An 18,617-nucleotide genomic window follows, 5' to 3' on the forward strand; every position below is an offset into this window, starting at 1 on the left:
CCGAGCCTGGTGATTCATGTCTCGGGCGCTGCTGGTGAGGCAGAATGAAAGGCCGGGTACGCGCAGCTCTTGGACCACGTACGCCACGGCTGCAACCTGGGAGTTACCGGTGTGTCAGCCTGTGTTTGAGGAGCTGCAGGGGCAGGGTCGGAGGGGATGCCAGGCCCTGTGAGGAGGCTATGTGGGAAAGGACGGGGGAGCATTTGTCTGTGATGGAGCGTGGCGCAGGGTAGGACAGGACAGTGGGAGGCCGTGTAGAGATGGAGGCAGCGGCAGTGGTGTGGATGGTGTGATAAGGTGGCTGTTTCCCTGTGGCTTGAGGGAGGCAGGGTGCAAGGAGTCCGGTGCGTTTGCTTTCTGCCAGTGTTTGAGGGGGTGGGGGGTTGGAAAAGGGTTGAGGATGTACCAGATTGCTCCCGCCTTTGAGGTTCTCGGTGGGTCGAGCGGGGAAGGGAGAGGGGTGTTTGGACAAGAGGAGCCTTTGAAGCTTTTCTCCAGTCCACCTCCCCTGCCCATAAAGCCATTAGGCTCTGGTGCCAGCCCTATCTGCGCTCCTCGCCGCAGCCCAGCCTCGCAGACCCCCACCCCCCTAATCCGACCCGGGGCGCGGGGCTGGGGCCATGGCGCGGGGCCCTTCTGGAGGCCGTTTTGGGGAGGGGGGCAGCTCATTTCCGAGCCGGCCCTGCATTACAAAGGCGGCGGGGCCAGCGCGGCGCTTTGATGTGCCCCGCCGGCTCCCCGCACACCTGCAGCCGCGGGGCTCCACGCCACGAGTGGGGGTTGGGGGGGGGGGGGGGGCGCATCAAAGGCGGCCGGGACGGGGGTGGCCCGGAGGCTCCCGGGGGTCCCTCCCGAGGCCCCGGAGGGCGAGGCCAGCCCCACGCGTCTCCTCACTCCCCCCCGGGCGGGACGGGGAGGCTCCGTCGGTGGCGGGGGAGCCCCGGCAGCGCGGCCCCCGCCCTGGGGCCGAAGGAGGGCGGGAGGCAGGGCCGCCGCCGGAGCCCCCGGGAGAGGCGGTGGCGGCGGGCGGGGGAGGGTCCGTCCTGCGGGGTGGGAGGGGGCGGCAGCCGCAGCCGGGCCGTGCTGGCCGCGCCCCCGCCGCAGGCAGGCCCCGCTCCAGGGTTTTTTCTCTTCGGCGCTTTCTCCGCAGGGCGCCCCGTCCCGGCGGCCGGCTCCGCGGGGGCTGCCCCACCGCCTGCGCTGCCGCCCGCAGCCCACCATGACCGGGCCGAGGCTGGCCCTGGCCGCCGCGCTCCTCTGCAGCTGCACCTCGCCGGTGGCCGACGCCAGCTCCTGGTGGTGAGTGAGGGGCGCGGGGGGGAGGCGGCGGCGCCGCCTTTGTCCGACCGGGGGCCGGGGGCGTCCCGGAGCGGGAGTGGGAGTGGGAGCGGGAAGGGGGCGGCTGCCGCCCTGCGCTCTCCGCGGGGACTTTTCCTGCTTCCCGGACTTCTCTCGCTCCTTCCCAAGTTCCCCCGTCTCCGCTCCCACCGTCCCTGCCCAGTTTTGGGGAGACGTGCTGCGGAGCCCCCTCTCCCGCAGGCATTTTTGGGCTGCTTTTGTACGAGCTCGCTGAAATCCCGTCCGGGCATTTAGGACGTAGGGAAGAGCGTACGGAGAGGATGGGTAAGGTTTCCTACCCGCTGCCAAAAGTCCTGGGAACAGTCGCCGAGCCCCCTTTTCCTAAAGAGCGGAAAACAGCCCGGCTTGAAGGCAGGCATCGCTCGCTGGCGGTCCGCAAAAAAAAAAAAAAAAAAAAAAAAAAAAAGCAGGTCGCTTTCTGCTTTCGCAGAGAAAAGTGCTGAGCTTTCTCTCAGCCCCCCTCCCCATCACCGGGTGTCCTCGGTGTTTAAACTCGGGTTACAAACGAGCTGTGTTGCTCCCGCTAGAGCCCTGGAAAAGCCTCGCATCTGGCAGAGGGAGGCAGCTGACATGAGAAATGCGCCCGGGCTTTTGGGAGCGGGGCTGGGGCTGGGCTGGGCTGGCGGGGAAAGGTGCCGGGCGTTTGGCGGAGGTGGGAGTGGAGGGGGCCCTCTCCTTCCAGACTCCCTCGGATGTTTTTCTCATCCTAGGTCTTTGGCCATGAACCCCATCCAGAGACCCGAGATGTACATCATCGGCGCGCAGCCGGTGTGCAGCCAGCTGCCGGGGCTCTCCCCGGGGCAGCGCAAGCTCTGCCAGCTCTACCAGGAGCACATGGTCTTCATCGGCGAAGGGGCCCGCAGTGCCATCAAGGAGTGCCAGTACCAGTTTCGGCAGCGGCGGTGGAACTGCAGCACGGTGGACAACACCTCCGTCTTCGGGCGGGTGATGAAAATAGGTAGGAGCACCCCGGTACGGGGCAGGTGCTGGGCGCAGGCCGGCCGTCCCTCTGCACCTTTCTCCTTTTCTTCAAATACACATGCAGGAGTGATGAGCCCCATTAGTACCGGCTCCTAAAGCTGCCTGTAACGAGTTTTTCCATCGCCTGGTGTGCTGGTGCTGCCCCAGCGATGCCCCAGCTGTCCCTGAGCGAGTGGCAGCAGTGCCCCTGAGCCACAGCAGGAGGGACGGGGATGGGAGGGGGGGGCACTTTCTTTTCGGGGGGAGGGGAGCATGGGAAGGTCAGGGAGAAGGGGGCTGCTTTTGTTTTGTGTGCTTGTTTAAAGGTAGGGAGGGAAGAAGCTGGAGCTGGGAACAATGGACCTGCGTTATCGTTCCCAGCATCTGGAGTGCCCTCGGACAGGGAATGCAGCCCTTGAGATGTGGGAAATATGGACACTCCTGGCATGGAGTGTCCCTCCCTCTTCTGCCACTTTCTGTGTAAACCTAAGAGATTTTTATAATTCCTGCCCGCTGGCCGTAAGAGGCACATTGACAGGCCATTGCTGCACTTGAATTGAGGTGTGACCTAGCTACATTGTCCCAGCTCCTTTTGAAATGCAATCATCTGATGGCAAGAAACTGAGAAATCCGGGCTTGGTTTGATGTGTCCGACAGGCAGGACAATAAAGAAAAGGTGTTAAAACAGCCGCTTACACACACACACATACACACACTCTCTCTCTCTCTCTCTCTCTCCAACCCCAGGTTTTGTTTCCCACCCACAAAGCCGATCATTTACACTGGGGAATCCAGAACCAGCGCTATTTCTCAGTTGTAAGGTCAGGGAAAACACTTAGTAAGGGATGGAAAAAGACCTCCAGCTCCTGCACGCCCAGCTGCCCCCAGCATTGCTTGTACCTTTGTGGCTTCACTCTCAAAAAAAAAAAACATTTAAGCAGCAGGACACCAAGAGATGCACTTTTAATACCCCTAGGGCATCAAGGCAATAGGGCACTAGGCTAGCCAAGTCCTGTGATCCCTTCCATTTGATCGTAAAATTCTTATGTGTCATCCTAGAGAATTTTAGGGACTTCTTTGCATGTGTTACTTGACCTTTCTGAATCTCTAATTCAGTCCACCAAAGCCATTCTGATTCCTCCCTTTCTGCCCAGCTCATACTACAACAAATCCCTGCTTCTCTGGGGCGCTGCCCTGGGAAATGCTGTTTCTAGAAACATACTTTCAGCTCCTGACACACATCCAAGGCATCTGCGCGTCATTGATCTCTTGCTTTCTGACAGCAAGGGTGGTGGCCAGATGAGGCTGTGGTGCAATCCCAGATTGTTAAAATTTGTGCTTCAAGGTGTGAAAACTGAAGTTTCAGCGACCAAAGGGAAAGGACAGAAAATATGCCTCCATCTTTCCCTTCTGGTGTCCCTCCCTCACATATAACTTATCCCAAAGAATGGATTAAATTTCACAGCCCCAAAGAGATCCTAGTGACTTCACAGGGACACAGGAAAATGGGAATTTTCTCTTTTGGAGTAAACCTCCTCTTCAGTACCTTCCTGCAGCCCCAGGTTGGTCCAGTGTGGTGAGTCCACACCTGGAGAAAAGAAGTAGAACTAAGAGAAAGCAAAGATCAGAAGTGAAGGATGAAAAGCAGTCAGGATCAGAGGGCGTATGGGAAGAAGGAACTAGAGTGGATAGTGGAAGAGGGAAGATTCCTCCTCTCTAAAATGAATTTGATCCTGTTAGTTTAGATCGGGAGTAGGTTTGGGCTTTTGATGAGGAAAGAGGTCGCATGGGTATGTGACGGGTATGTCCAGCAGTCCTGCTGCTGTTGTTTGGTTTGTGCGTGAATTTGTTTGCTAGGAGTACCGTTGTATCTCTAGTAGGAATCTGCTGATGGTAGTGCCTGTGAGGTGACAGCCTGCGATTGCCTGCTGTTTAAAAAAACTATCCTAACAAAGAGTTTTGAACCAGGCTCTTTTAGATACTCTGGTCAGTTGGAGCATGTTCAGATGTTTATACTCCAGCACAAGGCAGCACAGAAGAGAAGTGAGAAAAGTGTCACCAAAGGTGGCCTAGGATGTTACAGGGTTTGAGGTGATTCATCGCTGTTGTCTACATCAATGATAAGCTGCTGCAGAGGGGAATGCTGCCTCTGTTCTCTTAGTTCCACCTTCCCCTTTTACTTTTTCTTACTTTGCAATGAGTTGCAAAATGAATCGGCAAATCCGTTTTCCACGCTGAGGAAGAAAACAAAGCTGTTCAATCTCTCAGGTTGTGTCAACTATAAAGTCATTCTTCCCTAGGTTCGTACTGTGTGCCTGTCTCCTGTTTTCAACCTCTGAGCCCCAGTTCTGGACCACAGCCCTTTTTCTGTACTCTGTGCCAATGGCACGAGAAAGGTCTGGAGACCAGAATATCTGCAAGAGTGCAGAGGCATGCCAGAGTGTTGTGGATAGGGAGGGAAAGAAAGAGATAAGAAGGACCCAGAAGGTGTGTAGTGTGCCAACAACCCTCAGCTGCCCACCCACCGATGCAGGCATGGCATATATTATATGATTTCTTGAGCTACTCTAGATTGTGAGAGGGGAGGAGAACCTGCCCTGGCCAAGTCTGAAGCCTGCGAGATCCTCCGGAGAGCGTTCACTCAGAAACCTGGAAGATTCGTTTCCTTTCCCCCTTGCAGAACTTGGCTCAGTGCAGAAACAGGAGACTTGGTTGGTCTGTGTTTAATCATTACACCTTCATTTTGTGCGTCTCATAGAGGTGAGGCAGTCCAATGATACAAAGCTTTTATAGAGGCGTCTGCAGCACTGAAGTAGGTTGCTTTTTTAGCATTGTTTTTTTCCTGGTGTTTGTGGTGGTGTGAGAATTACTCTCACCTTTTAAATGTGGTTTATTTAATAATGATATCTGGTGATGTATAAAAATTAGCCTTCTGAAATTGCTCCTTGTTCTGTCAATACAGAGTTTAGACTGCACATGTGTGCACATATATATATATATCTATACATTATATACAGACACATTCCTTACATTGACATTTATGAGGGAGAGGACAGAGCACCCAAAAAAGTTGTGTTAGAACTTCCGGGTAGGGGAGAATCTATCTCCTTCAGTGCAATCCTAAATGCAAGGCTGGGGTTTCTAGGTTAGTCGAGTCATCTCTGGAGCCAAAGTTCTTATCTCTTCTGCATTTTCAAATGCAAAAAGGGGGGGGGGGGGAGGAGTCATAAAAGAAGAGAACAAAGAGAATTATTTTTCTTTGTTTTCCTTTGAGATTGGCAAACTTTAGGGAAATGCTTTTAAAAAAAAAAAGCCAGCTGAAACAAAAACTTTTTCATAAAAAAAGTCAGAGTGACACGATTTTATCATCTTTGTGTCAGTCTCCCCACTGAGGTCGGTTCTTTTCCCGTTTCCTTCTTAAACAGATCCAGAAAAACAATCCACAGGGACTGACACCTTCCCAGGGCACGGCTCACTCTTGCGTCCTTGGAGCGCAGTGCCCGCCAAAAACCGTTGTGGTCCCAAGGTCCCTGTTCTGGTGGCGGGTAGCCGGTGGAAACAGGAGGCTTGACAGGAACCACAGCTTCCAGGCATTGTCCCCTGGCCTGCCCCAGGGCTTGGCAGCTCTGGGAGACCTAAGCCAACCACCTGGGAGAGCTTGGCAGAGATGGGTGAGGGGCGCTCTCTGTCACCTCTGTTCTCATTTGCACAAATTTGGGGAATAACACCCAGCTCCGTTTAGGTGATGGCACAGTGGAGTGGAACCGGAGTGAATTTTGAGATGATGAGTGAAAACCCCAATACTTTTCCAAGGCTGGAGGGCATGGTAGGAGAGCAGAGAAAACTAGGATGTATAAGCCTACAATTGCCAGCTACAAATTTGCTTTGTATTAGCGCAGGGTTTCACACACACGTCTGATCCTGTTTCCCAAACCAAGCCGCAGTCTTCCAAACCTACATCTACCAAGCACCGTGGTTTGTTCTGCATTGCGGGCAGCGAGGGGAAAAAGCCACCCACTTCAGCCTCTCCCACCACCATCCTCAGCAGCTTTAATTCCTCATGCAGATCCAGGGGCTGCACATTGAGCTGTGCTGCTTACATTTGAAACTTGGAGGTGGCTAAAACATGGGCAGTAAAAGTGCAAATCTGGTCTGTGCTTTCGGGACAGGGATCTCGGTCAGGCTGTCAGGATGCTAAGCACCTGGAGTCATGCAGGCTCAGCTGCCCAAGCTGTGACACTGGGAGGTCCTTTCCTTGTAGGTATTTTAATCTGTAGGTGCAGGGAGTGCTGTATGTAAGAGGACAGTTGGTGTGTTCGCAGGGCTCTCACCGTAGGAGCACACATTGATAGGGGCAAAACTGCGCATTATGGACCATTACCTTAAAATACCCATAACATGCAAAACAAACTCATTGAGTAAAAGCTTGATTTTGGTTGCTGAAAAATGATCATAATTCCCTTGTTGACCAGTCTCAGCTGAATTACATTAAGTAAGAGTCACTCATCTTTACCCTCTCGGACTACGGAGGTTTGGGGGGCATAGTCCTCTCCTTATGACCTGCTAGTAAGGCCCTCCCTTCTGTATGATGTGTCCCATAGCATTTTATCAGCCTTGTGCTGTACTGCAGAGCAGAAGCCCTTAGTGTACAACTCTCTTTTTGGTGGGGGGCAGGCGCGGAAAATCACAAGCTGTTCTTCAAGGTGGATGCCATTCACAGCCTTGCCTTTGTCTTGGGTCATTACCACTAAGCTGGTGATAAGCTGCTATTAATTACAGATTGTCAGCGCATGCAAATTGGAACAAGAGCATACCAAAAGCATCAGGCTCAGTCCCACTGAGGGAGCTGGCACTGAGAGCCTCGTGGGCTGGTGACAAACTGTTCTAGGAGGATCAGCCCTCTGAAGCCATTCAAATTTGCCTGAGAGCATTAGAGGGTCCCCCCTTGCTGGGGATTTGGTGTAAGTAGCTCTTCACAATCAGATCGTTTATTCCAATGAAGGTTTGGCAGTTGTTCTCTTTATCACCTTGAAGTTTGATGATGCACACAATGACTGTGAAGGTGTTGGTTTAGCTATTTATTACACTGTGTGGTGAGAGTGCAGGTGTGGATTGCCTCCTTCTACTCCTCATCCCCCTCTACTCCCCCGCTTCAGACCCACAGCACTTGCTGTGGTGCCGCATGCTTGGCCTCATGCGGTGTTCTGGCTGCTTTGGTGCCCCAGTCAAATTGGGGCTGAATCACTGCCAGGAATACATAGCTGGAGACCCGATCCAGCTGCTTGGCTCGGACTCTGAGCGCTATAGAGAATCCACTCCAAGCAGGGCAGTCTGTAGTAAACCCCCCTAATGGAAAGTCTTTTCATTTACTATTGTCTACATGGGAAAGTTTTACTTGTTCCAGCACTGCAGTTCTGTAGGCATTGGGAGAGCCTCTGCCTTGATGTTTTTGTGTAAAAATAGGTTTCCTTTAGTTTATCTCAAAGTAATTCTCAGCTGACCTGATGTAAACCAAAGAAAGGTCATTGAACTGCGGTGCCCATAAAGAGTGCTTGTCCCAATTAAATTAAAACCATTCTAGAGCAATAGCTGGCTCAGCCAGAACTCTCCTCTTGCACCGAACCAACTTCATTCGTCACTCTCAGTGATTACTGGCAAGTTCAGTGGCTAAGGCAGCAGCTGTATTTTCAGCAAGTGAATAACCCTCTTGCTGCTTGAGAGTTTACTCCAGGTTAAAATGAGAGGATACTGAAGGGTTGATCTGAGGGGAAGGAGGCTGAGCAGCCCTTCACTATGGGGTTGCTGTTTCTTTTGGGCAAGGCCCGGAGTTTCCAGGGTTCTTAAATAGTCAAACGTATGTGTAATAAAAATAATAACCTTTGAGGAGCAGCACCTACAAATTTATGAAGAACATGCACTTCCCAAGAATGTTACTCCAGGCGAAAGCAGGACTCTCAGCCCCTTCCCTGGTGCGTGTCAGAAAATCAGATTTGAGTTTGGTTCTGGTTACTCAGAAACTCCCAGCTCTGGACAGTCAATTGACTGGAGCTGTTACTGTGAAATGAAAACAAAAATGGGATGTAAGCATGTGTTGTTGGTAGTTCCCCCTCTACCAGAACAAGGTGGTGCTCTTGCACTTGACCACCCCATTCCTTTGTCCCAGTTAATTCTGTGCACCTTCTCAGAGCACACCACGTCCTACTGTCCAGAGCCTGTTTGCTTGCTCATTGCTGCACATCGCACTTGTTAAATGAGGTCTGTCTCCTATTAATTTTTTCCTCACGTCTCTCTCACAGGTAGCCGAGAGACTGCTTTCACCTACGCCGTCAGTGCTGCCGGGGTGGTGAATGCCATCAGCCGGGCTTGCCGTGAAGGAGAGCTTTCCAGCTGTGGCTGCAGCCGGACCGCCCGGCCCAAGGACTTGCCCCGAGACTGGCTGTGGGGTGGCTGCGGGGATAACGTGGAGTATGGATATCGTTTTGCCAAGGAGTTTGTGGATGCCAAGGAGAGGGAGAAGAACTACGTGAGAGGTTCAGAGGAGCAGGCTCGCATGCTGATGAACTTGCAGAACAACGAGGCTGGTCGCAGGGTAAGACAAATGCTGACCCTTTCTGCTTTCTCAGAGGCAGATTCAGAAGGTTTGATATAGCTAGATACCGAATTGCTTGGAGATTAGATGAGGGATAGTCCAGTAATGCCCCAGTAATGGTATATGGTCACATTTTGTGCATTTTTGAGAATATTGCAGACAATATTGGCAATATTATATTCCGGTTTTAGTGGTAGGCTCCCGATGCCAGCTGAAACCAGTGATTTTTTGTCTGTTGAGATGCTGTATGGCACGTATGCAGACATGTAAGCCCTTTCCAAATAAACTAGGTGCTGTCATGGCCTTCTTTCAAGATTTGCATCTCAGAAACTGGCTTCCCAGAGCTGCCAAAGTGACAGGATGGTGCTGAGAAGAAGAATTTGTTGGCACGTGGAGTTCTGTTCTGCTGCTGTCATTCAAATTTTTAGGAATACAAGGTCAGGAGCAAATACTGAATCAGGCTAACTGGCTATCTCTGAAACTTATGCCTTGCTCAGTTACCTTGGTATTGGGCAAAATACATAATTTGCATCTAGGTAACAGACATTTTCTGAGAAGATACACGGTTTTGATTTGGAGACCCCTAGGGATGGAGAATCCGTCAGTTCCCTTTGTAGTATGCTACCATCATTAGTCATCCTGTTTCAACACTGCCTTGTTATCATTTGAATTTATCTGGTGTCAGCTTCCAATCAGTTATTTTTGACTTTTACAGCAAGATCCAAAAGCCTCTTAGCAATCAAAATCTCCTCTGCATAGACATATTTATCTACTGTAATTTATTCACCATTCTTTCTTGACAAACTATGTCGAGCACTGAAGACTTTCTCACTTTCAGATGTTCTCATCAGCCATCAAATAATTTTCATGTCGCTTTAGTTTATCCTTTCCAGTTTTCCCATATTCCTTAAGAAACTGGATACCAAAATGACATGCTGGGTTCTGGTGCTGGTCTCACTGATGCTGTAGGTGAAGTTGCCCTCTTTTCATGTGTTTAGTTTGTACACATTTGCTTTTTACAGAATTCCTCTGTCTATGATTAATAGCCTGGAAGGTGTAGCATCATTCATATGCGGTACAACTGTATAGTCCTGCCTCTTTCCAAATGTAGAATAGGAATCCTTACCTCAACATTTGTGCCTTTTCCATGGAGTTGGAGTGTTGAAAAGTTTTCTCATTCTTCCCTAGTAGTGAGCTTTTCTAAGGTTAATTTTATTTCTACATACATATTAAAAAAATCCTATTAAGTGTACTTAGCCTTGCTCTTCTGCACATTCTTAACTAGTAGCCTTAGTTTCCTTATCAATATTCTGCCCTTTCTTACTTCTAACTGTTACTGAATTATCTTTCCCATATATGTCTGTCTTTTCTGCATGTAATTTTGGCTTCATTTTGCCACCAAAGAAAAACTGCTCTGTTTTTTTCATCGTGAAATCAATGTGTCACGTTGAAGCATTGCAAACACTCTGTGCTTCTTTTGCAAAATCAAATTGGGGTAAATTTGCAGTAGGTGGAAAACTGTGGACTTGAAAGCTGTAGAACTCAGTTGGTTTTGGTTTGGGGCTGAGTTGTTTTTTTTTTTTTTTGGCTTTGGAAGGCAGAGGGTCTTCATTTGTTTAGAAGTGGGGGGGCGTTCCTCCGTGGGGTAGTAGCCTGAAAGTGACATTTTTCTCTGCGTTACTTGCTTTGAATATCTTATATGTCTGGAGTAATGAACTTGGATTACTACAAATAAATACCCCGCCTAAAATAGAGAGAGAATTTGTTCTGAGACTTTTTAACAGCCAGTCCTGTTGCCTTGAGAGATCCAGAGACAGAATGTGGCCAGTAGTTTGAGGCACCAATGGAGCCATAGTAACATCAGGTCCACAGCATGGGTAGAACACTACCCTGTCTTGTTATTCTTGTTTCATGGGCAAGAATCACACTGAGCTGTGATTTCAGACGATGTTCCGGTTTTAGATGGAAGAAAGCTTTGTTCTGCTTTAAGGATACAGGTAAAAGCAGTCATGTCCTGCCTTTACTACAGTGCAGAAAGTTGTTTAAATTGTGCTTGAAATGCTATGGTGCCCATGCTTCTTTGGACTCCATAGACAAGCTCTCAAGGCGATTTCTGTCTCTCCAGTTAACACAGGACCTGGACAAAAGCTTTCCAAATGGCCCAACAAAAGACAATGTTATTTCAAGCTTGGTTTTTGTAGACTCTGTAGAACAGATGGTCACAGAAAATAATCTTAGATTAAATGAATACAAGTCATTTTAGATTAAATTAAATGGAAGTATAAACTGGGGTGTAATTAAGCTTGTGGATTTCAAAGAACAAACTCTGATAAACGAAGAGAGTCGGTTAGTAAATTCAGCTGAGGAACTCGATGTGGAGGAGGTCTGGAACTTTTTCAAGTCAAAGATGCTAAAGCTATTACAATTCTGCATGCCAAGCAAGGGGGGAAAAAGCTTGTAGGAAGAATATCCAGACCTCACTGAATGAATAACTACCACAGAAAAGCTGTTAGAAATAGACTGAGAGACTAAGAATGGAAAAAAAAAGAACTGATAGCAAATAAATAATGAAAAGCTCTGTCTTAGAGGTCAGGAAGTGTAAAGATGAAGTGAGAACAGGAAAAAAATCACGCTGAGTCAGACCTTGCAAAGCGTAGTAAAATAAACAGCGAAGGCTTTTTAAACTTTGTAAATTGGAGGAGACTGGAAGAAAGGAGGCTGCTAGTCAATGGAGATGGGGCTGAGTCTAAAGATAGAGTAGTTTTCTTCCCCAAAATAAACAAGTGCTTTACCTGGGGCATCAAGTCAGAATGGGGGGACGTTGCTTGTGGGGAGGGGTACTGTATGTCTGCTGTGCAATGAAGATGTCTTTTTTCTGTCCTCAACACTTCTGCCTAGGGGAATAAGTGCTTGTAGTGTAGATTTTTCAATCCCCCAAGGACTGTGCTTTTGGGGGAAACCAGGCAGAGTCGGGGGTAGGCAAGGTCTGTCACAGTAGGCAGTGGCTGATGGTGCTGGCACCCTGCAGGAGCCAGGAAGGCATGAGGAGGCAGCTGTCATGTTCGGATAGGTAGAGAAAGAGGAGCTGAGTGGCAGTTACTGAAGTTTGGGGCCAGGAGAACTGGGATGTATGGGATGGTGCAAGGGCCTGCTGACAGAGGGGAGTTTGGGATTGGGTCAAATGATTCAGATGGGAATCAAGTGGCAGCAGAGGGTTAGAAGAACAGAGGGCTCTGAAGTAAACAAGGCTGTGGCTTTGGGATGGATTGAGTGGGTGAGGATTTGGGGGTAGCAAGGAATGGAGATGCTGGTATTGAGAATGGAGATGAATATGAAAAAATCTGGGGATGACACCTGGGATGGCTCTGAGATGGCATTGCTACAGGTTCCAGGGTTGTCTGGACAGGAAGGTATTTGGCCAGTACAGGGCAGCCTTTCCTTTTAGAAATATATTAGTGTGGGAGCAAAAGCAAAAGGCTAAAAATAGAAATTATCACCACCAAGGTGGAAGCAAAACTCAATGTAAAGCTTTCAAGTCACAGGGAGTGCCCATTTTCTTTCCTGGAACTCTGAAAGAGCTGGCACCTGGCAGCTCAGGTAGTATGACCTCAGCAGCATTTACAGGAGAACCTGGGGGAAAGGATATCTCAAAGGAAGAGGCAAAATGGGAAATAATTGGAGAAGAATTTCTCAAAGATTGATCATACAGTCAATTAGAACATCATAGATTTCCTAAAAAAGCCAAATAGACCTGATAGGTCTCATTTATCTGAACTTCTGTGAGACATTTAATATATTTACCACATGGGAAACACTTGGTTAAATTGGGAAAGATAAGGAAAACTTCAGCAGCTATGAGATGAACAAGAAATTGGTTCAAGGAAAGATGTCAGTAAGTTGTGTGAAAAGATATATCTTGATCTTAACAGACCTTAATTAGCAGAGTTCTTCAAGGACTTGACTCAAGACCAACACTTAGTATTTTTGTTTCTCAGCCTCCATGCAAGAATTAGGAGTGGGCTAATGAAGTTTGCTGATATTCGCAGGTATTATGAATACAGAGGAGAATTTTGTACAGCAGCTAATGACATTGAATAAAACAACATTAAGACCACCATTTGAGGTCTTGTATGAAAAACTTTTTAGTCATTAGGAAATGAGTAGAAAAGGATTGGGCGCAGCAGTCAGCTGCAGCTGACTGCAGATGTAATGTGGCTCGGAAGCTGGTAAATATCCTATAATGTACTAGGGAAAGTCTTTTCAGAAAACATGGGGGAATACTAATGCCATTGTATTAAGCTCTCATGAGGCCCCAAAATATCGTATGTTCTCATATTCCCAAGCAAAATGACCTCAGACTAGAAGAGGCTTGTTATGGTTGACCTAAGGGATAGGAATCTTTTCTTAAGAAAGCAGGCTAGAATAGCTTGCCATGTTTAGCCTAGCAAAGTGAAAGCTGAGAGAGGATATGACTGATGTCTGTGTTAGTGGGAGAAATAATAGGGGAGGAAAAGTACTTTTTAAGCAAAAGGCCAATTTGGCACAATAGCAAATGGGCATAAAGTGAATACATTTAGGCTGGAAATTAGTAAAAGATACTTTATCATTGGAATACTGATCTGAATAATGGTGGCTGAAAACCTAGTTGCCTTTAAAAGGGCACTCTATACATTTAAGGAAAATATTATTTGAAGCAGTGCCTACAATAGCAAGAGACCATACTTAATAACCGAGGAGGTCCCATCTAGTCCTGCATTCCTAAATGTTAAGTTTTCACTTCTGAGATTCTATTTTGGAAGTAGGAAGGTGCACGTGTAACTCCATACTCCTGAAAGTTGGTGCTGAAAGAAAGGACACATGGCAGTGAGCATTGCTAAGTGGCCACCAGGTGCCATCCCACATACAGCTTTGCCCTGCTTTCCCAACCGGTGTTTCAACTGGTGTCTTCTGTTTTCTAGGCAGACCTTTGGCGTGTCCCCTCGCTCAGTTTCCTGTGTGTGAGAAAGTTCTCCTTGAACCTTGAGGAGCTCTGGTGGTAGGAGAGAAGATCATCTCCCTGCTCTCTGTGGTTCTCGGAAGGAGCTGAGAGGGACAGGAGACCAGAGGTCTTTTATCTTTCAGGCAGTGTGACCTCATCACCCTTTCACTCCACGTCAAAGTCCTTGTGGTGGTGGCTCCTGGCTTTATTGCCCTTGTTTGTTTGTCTTCGGCTGTTATCTCAATATGTCCTTTCCTTCCATCTGTCTTTTTCTTCCAATTGGTCTCCATTACCCTCTCTTATTCCCCACCCCCTGCCTTGTTCCTTATCTGTCGCCCTGTCTGGTGGACTGTGGCAGTCAGTCTTTCCGCGCTGTTTACACAGTCAGCATATGGCAGGCCTCAGTCATCAGTCACTCGAACCAGTGCCAGAAGAGCCTGGAAGGGGGTCTGGCTAATTGACCATATAGGAATTCCCCATTAATTCTCTTCCCCTTCCCCTTCTTGCAAGAAAAGAATTGGAAGAGAACTTGGGCTTATGGGAAGGGGCTTTAAGCCTTTCCATTAGAGGCATTTTCAACCTGTTTAAGTGGCATGGCCATCGATCAGCCCCTGCCCTTAGAACTGCGTGTGGGGTCTGTTATTCTTTACCTTGACCTGAGCCCGGTCAGAGAGGAATTCTCCAATTTCCTCTGCTTTCTCCCCATCTGGGCAGCAAAGGGGGAGAGTGGGAGAGCCATTTAGCTACTGAAGGTATGGTTTCCTCCACAGGACACTGATAGTGGGAGCTGCGAGGGGCTGAGTGCTGCCATGCTTACCTGTGATAACTGGTAGCATTCGCGTTCCCTAGCACAGCTACTACCCACATGGGCCAGATGTTTTGAACATCAGTTGCTTAAAACCAAGTCAGAGTGAACTCAGTCCCATGACATTAACTGAGAGGGATCGAGTTGCAGTGTTTTTCTAAAGGAACAAAGCCCAGGATTAGGAAGAATCATAATACTTTATAAAAACACATGCAAGGGCAAGGGAGGCACGAGTGGCCTGGGATTTGACAGAACCATAACCAAAAAGTGCTAACACAAGCTTATAACAAGCAGGCTGGCAATGCAGTGAGGATATAGTAAGTGTCTGGGGCTCGGGAAATTCAGCTGTGGCTCCGTCTGGTTGCAGTACAGCAGGAATCCTTAAGTAACGGTGTGGTTGGTCCTCTGCAGTCGCAGTTCAATCCAAGACAAGTGCTTAACTCCCAGCCTGTAGCTGTTACATCGTGCCGTGAGGGATTGCCTCAGTAAATTGAGCTCCGAGGAGCAGAACTAAAGCTTCTCTGTTTTAAGGACTCACTCCATTGACTTTCTTGGGAGCTGGCTCGGCTTCCATGTGATTTAGCCATTAAGCCAAATTGAATCTTCGCTAGCTGTCAAAAGCACTAAACGTTAGTTAGACCAGGAGCACCAGTTGTTGTCGGAGAACTCTGACCTCTCGCTGCTGGTCCAGAACGTAGTCATAGGCGGGAGGTTTTGCTTGCATTATGCTCAATTGCCTTAATCACCTACCTCTTGGCAAGCGAGCGCAGAGAGCTGGGAAGCTTTCTTCTGTGTCGGTGAGTGAAGCAGAAAAGAAACCTCAGCGTTTGGCTGCTTTCTGCAGCAGAAAGCCTGGCTAGAAGACACATCGCCATCTCCTTCAGAATATCCGAGTTTTTTCTCCCTGATCAAGGGATCTCCCCCACCAGATACAGCTGGTGGTGATTTTGCAGCTGATGCCAAACAGCTCTGCTTGGCACGTGGGATCTGGCAGAGACGCTGCCCTGCGGACGCGCAGGAGGCAGGGTGGTCACGGGAGAGCAGATGTGAGCCTGACGGTGAGAGCATGGAGGAGCGAGGGCTGGGGGTTGAGCTGCTGTGACATGGCAGAGCCAGCTCTTCGTTTTGCAAGCTCTCTCGGTGCTCGTGTGTGCCGACAGGATCTCATGTAGCATGCAGTTTTGTACCTGTCTCTGAAATTAATGGAAAGAACCAACCCAGCTTGCATTTTCAGTTTATTTTGAGCTTTGCCATTCTAGAATATTTGTCAATATTTCTCTCTCCTCCCAGCTAGTTGTGGGGAGGAGGAGAGTAACCACCGTTACCCGTTACATCATGTGCTTGCTCTGCTCAGGGTTTAATGCACAACTGCCCTAAATTTTCAGGACTACTTGTTAATTTTGATGCCGGATTTTCAGGGGTATGATGCGTCTACGCAGACTCCTGAAAACGTAACTGAAAGTCTTTCAAAGCCAGCACGAAAAAGCTTGTGTTTGCTGTGGCAAACGCAGGCTCTCCTGCGCGGCGACAGTGGTGTTAGTGCAGGGGAAATGTGTGGGCACAAGATGGCGCAGGTTTGCAGTCAGAGCTTGCGGCTCGGCCCCGCTCTTCAAGGAGGGCCCCTGGTTAGCGCCTCGGGCAGAGGTGGGCTGCTCTGCTCTGCTCCGGGGGAGAGGGGTTCATCTTCGGCACCACCACCCTGTGCTTGCTCCTCTCCAAGAAGCGACGTCTCCTCTGGGTGCTGCCCCTGAACCAGCTCCCCTCAGCAGAGGCAGAGGGAAAGGGTATGGGTCCGTGGATTTGTTTGAAAAGGATGCAGGTGTATCCCTCCGGCATGGATTCCTGGTGCTGGTGGTAGGAAATGTGCAGGTTCCCAGGTGTTCCCTTGTTGTGGCTCTGAAGGGAAAAACATGGAATACCATGGTGGTCCATGAGACTGGGGGAATTCCCAGAGCCCACGTGGGTGGGACTCTTCCACTTTTTCTTTCCCGCTCTTCACCCTGCTGTCAAGTCAGAAATCTGCCAGGACAAAAGAAGGTGGGATGGGGAAATCATGTTTTGAGGCAATGTGACCAGAAATGGAAATATTTAGGAACAAGAACACAGCAGTCACAACAGGAGGAAAAGGAGATTTTTGTCTTTTTCTGAGAAGGGCAAAACAGCAGAAATTGGGGGATAATCAAAGCGGCTATGAAAACGTGATGAAGTCATTGTAATTAAGCCAGCTGCCAGTGCAGCGGGAATAAATCTGCCTGATTACTCTCCTTTTCCCCGCAGGCCGTGTACAAGCTGGCAGACGTGGCCTGCAAGTGCCATGGTGTGTCAGGCTCTTGCAGCCTCAAGACCTGCTGGCTGCAGCTGGCTGACTTCCGCAAGGTGGGCGACCTGCTGAAGGAGAAATACGACAGCGCGGCCGCCATGAGGATTAGCCGCAAGGGCAAGCTGGAGTTGGTGAACAACCGTTTTAACATGCCGACGCAAGAGGACCTGGTCTACGTCGACCCCAGCCCGGACTATTGCCTGCGCAATGAGACCACTGGTTCTCTGGGCACCCAGGGCCGACTGTGCAACAAGACCTCAGAGGGCATGGATGGGTGTGAGCTGATGTGCTGTGGACGAGGTTATGACCAGTTCAAGAGCGTCCAGGTGGAGCGTTGCCACTGCAAGTTCCATTGGTGCTGTTATGTCAAGTGTAAAAAGTGCACAGAGATCGTCGACCAGTACGTCTGTAAATGAAAAGAGCCACCAAAGCAACAAATCTATATTATATAAATCTATATAAATATATTTTATATTTGTATAAATAAACAGATGATGATAATAATTAAAGAAGCTTATTTAAGAGACATTTTGGTTTTGAAATTTCCCCCATCAGGCCGGCTGGTTTGCCATTCCTTCACTTCTGCTGGGGAGTTTGTCTTTGGGTGCATCTCCCCTCGGATGTTTCAGTCAGGGTGAAGAGGCTGAGGAGGTGCTGACAAAGTGAGCTCCCCTCTGCACACAAGCACATGCTATTTCATTACAGAAACAAAGCCAGCGAGAAGAGTGGCTTCTTTCTGCTCTCTCATTGGTAAATATTTTTGCATAGTTATACCACATCTGAAATTACAGCCAGACGTGGGTGAGTCGTAGTTATCTGAGTTTCAAACCCTGCCACCCCACCAAACCCACTGGGGAATTTGGAACCAATTCCTGGTCCCTCTAAAGGGCTTTGTCACTTCAGAGGGAAGGTTAGCCAAGGCTCCTCCACGAGAATATGGCTTCAAATCGGCAATCCTGTAAACCGTTCCTGGATGCTGCACAGACCACAGTGTGGTGGAGGAAGGTTTACAACCTGCTGTTGTGAAGAAAGAAGGGGTGACCTGTGGCTGACCAGTGCACACGGCCTGGGAGTCCCCATGAAGCCAGCACCTAGCCCTTCCGTACCGCCTGGGCAAAGGGGAAATCTGTCCAGCTCAGAGTATGTGGCTATGTGCATGAGGGAGATTTTAATGTTTTTTCCTTTCAGTCCCATGAGGAGAAGCTGCCGGTGCCCAGGGATGTTTGCAAAGGCAATATACATCATATTCTGTCAGGAGAAAGAAGCATTGCATGCACACACATGCACCTGACTGCATAAGCACTCCCCATACCACTGCCAGTTTTCCTCTTTGAAGCAGATGCAGGTGGTCATCTTGTTCAGCTCTATTAAATCCTCCTCACCACCATCCCAGATGTATAGTTTCTCTTTAACATTAAACACCCCTCAGTGACGTTTCTTTCCCTCTGTTGCTTGTGTGTATGTGTGGCTTTGTTTTATTCTTTCTGTGAGGTGTCTTTTTATTTTGCTGCTCTGTATTTCAGAGTCCAGGGGCCATGCTTTTCCCTGGCATAAGCTAACCACAGATAGGTTTGCTCCCAGAATGTGGGCATATGTTCACTGATGG

At 49.0% G+C, this 18,617-nt stretch overlaps 1 protein-coding gene across 1 annotated transcript in view; it reads left to right on the forward strand.

Moving 5' to 3' along the window:
- WNT5B (Wnt family member 5B) overlaps window positions 1-17,539 on the forward strand; it is a 73,017-nt gene extending 55,478 nt beyond the window's left edge. Inside the window, exons 2-5 of the mRNA XM_086755628.1 lie at window positions 1,151-1,299; window positions 2,070-2,317; window positions 8,616-8,908; window positions 16,969-17,539. Coding sequence (XP_086611754.1) covers window positions 1,151-1,299; window positions 2,070-2,317; window positions 8,616-8,908; window positions 16,969-17,427 — 1,149 coding nt within the window. The 3' untranslated portion in view covers window positions 17,428-17,539. The remainder of the gene's footprint in view (window positions 1-1,150; window positions 1,300-2,069; window positions 2,318-8,615; window positions 8,909-16,968) is intronic.
- Window positions 17,540-18,617: the final 1,078 nt, after the last annotated feature.

This window comes from Chlamydotis macqueenii, chromosome 1 (assembly GCF_036417535.1).
Source record: "Chlamydotis macqueenii isolate bChlMac1 chromosome 1, bChlMac1.mat, whole genome shotgun sequence".
NCBI classification, from domain to species: domain Eukaryota; kingdom Metazoa; phylum Chordata; class Aves; order Otidiformes; family Otididae; genus Chlamydotis; species Chlamydotis macqueenii.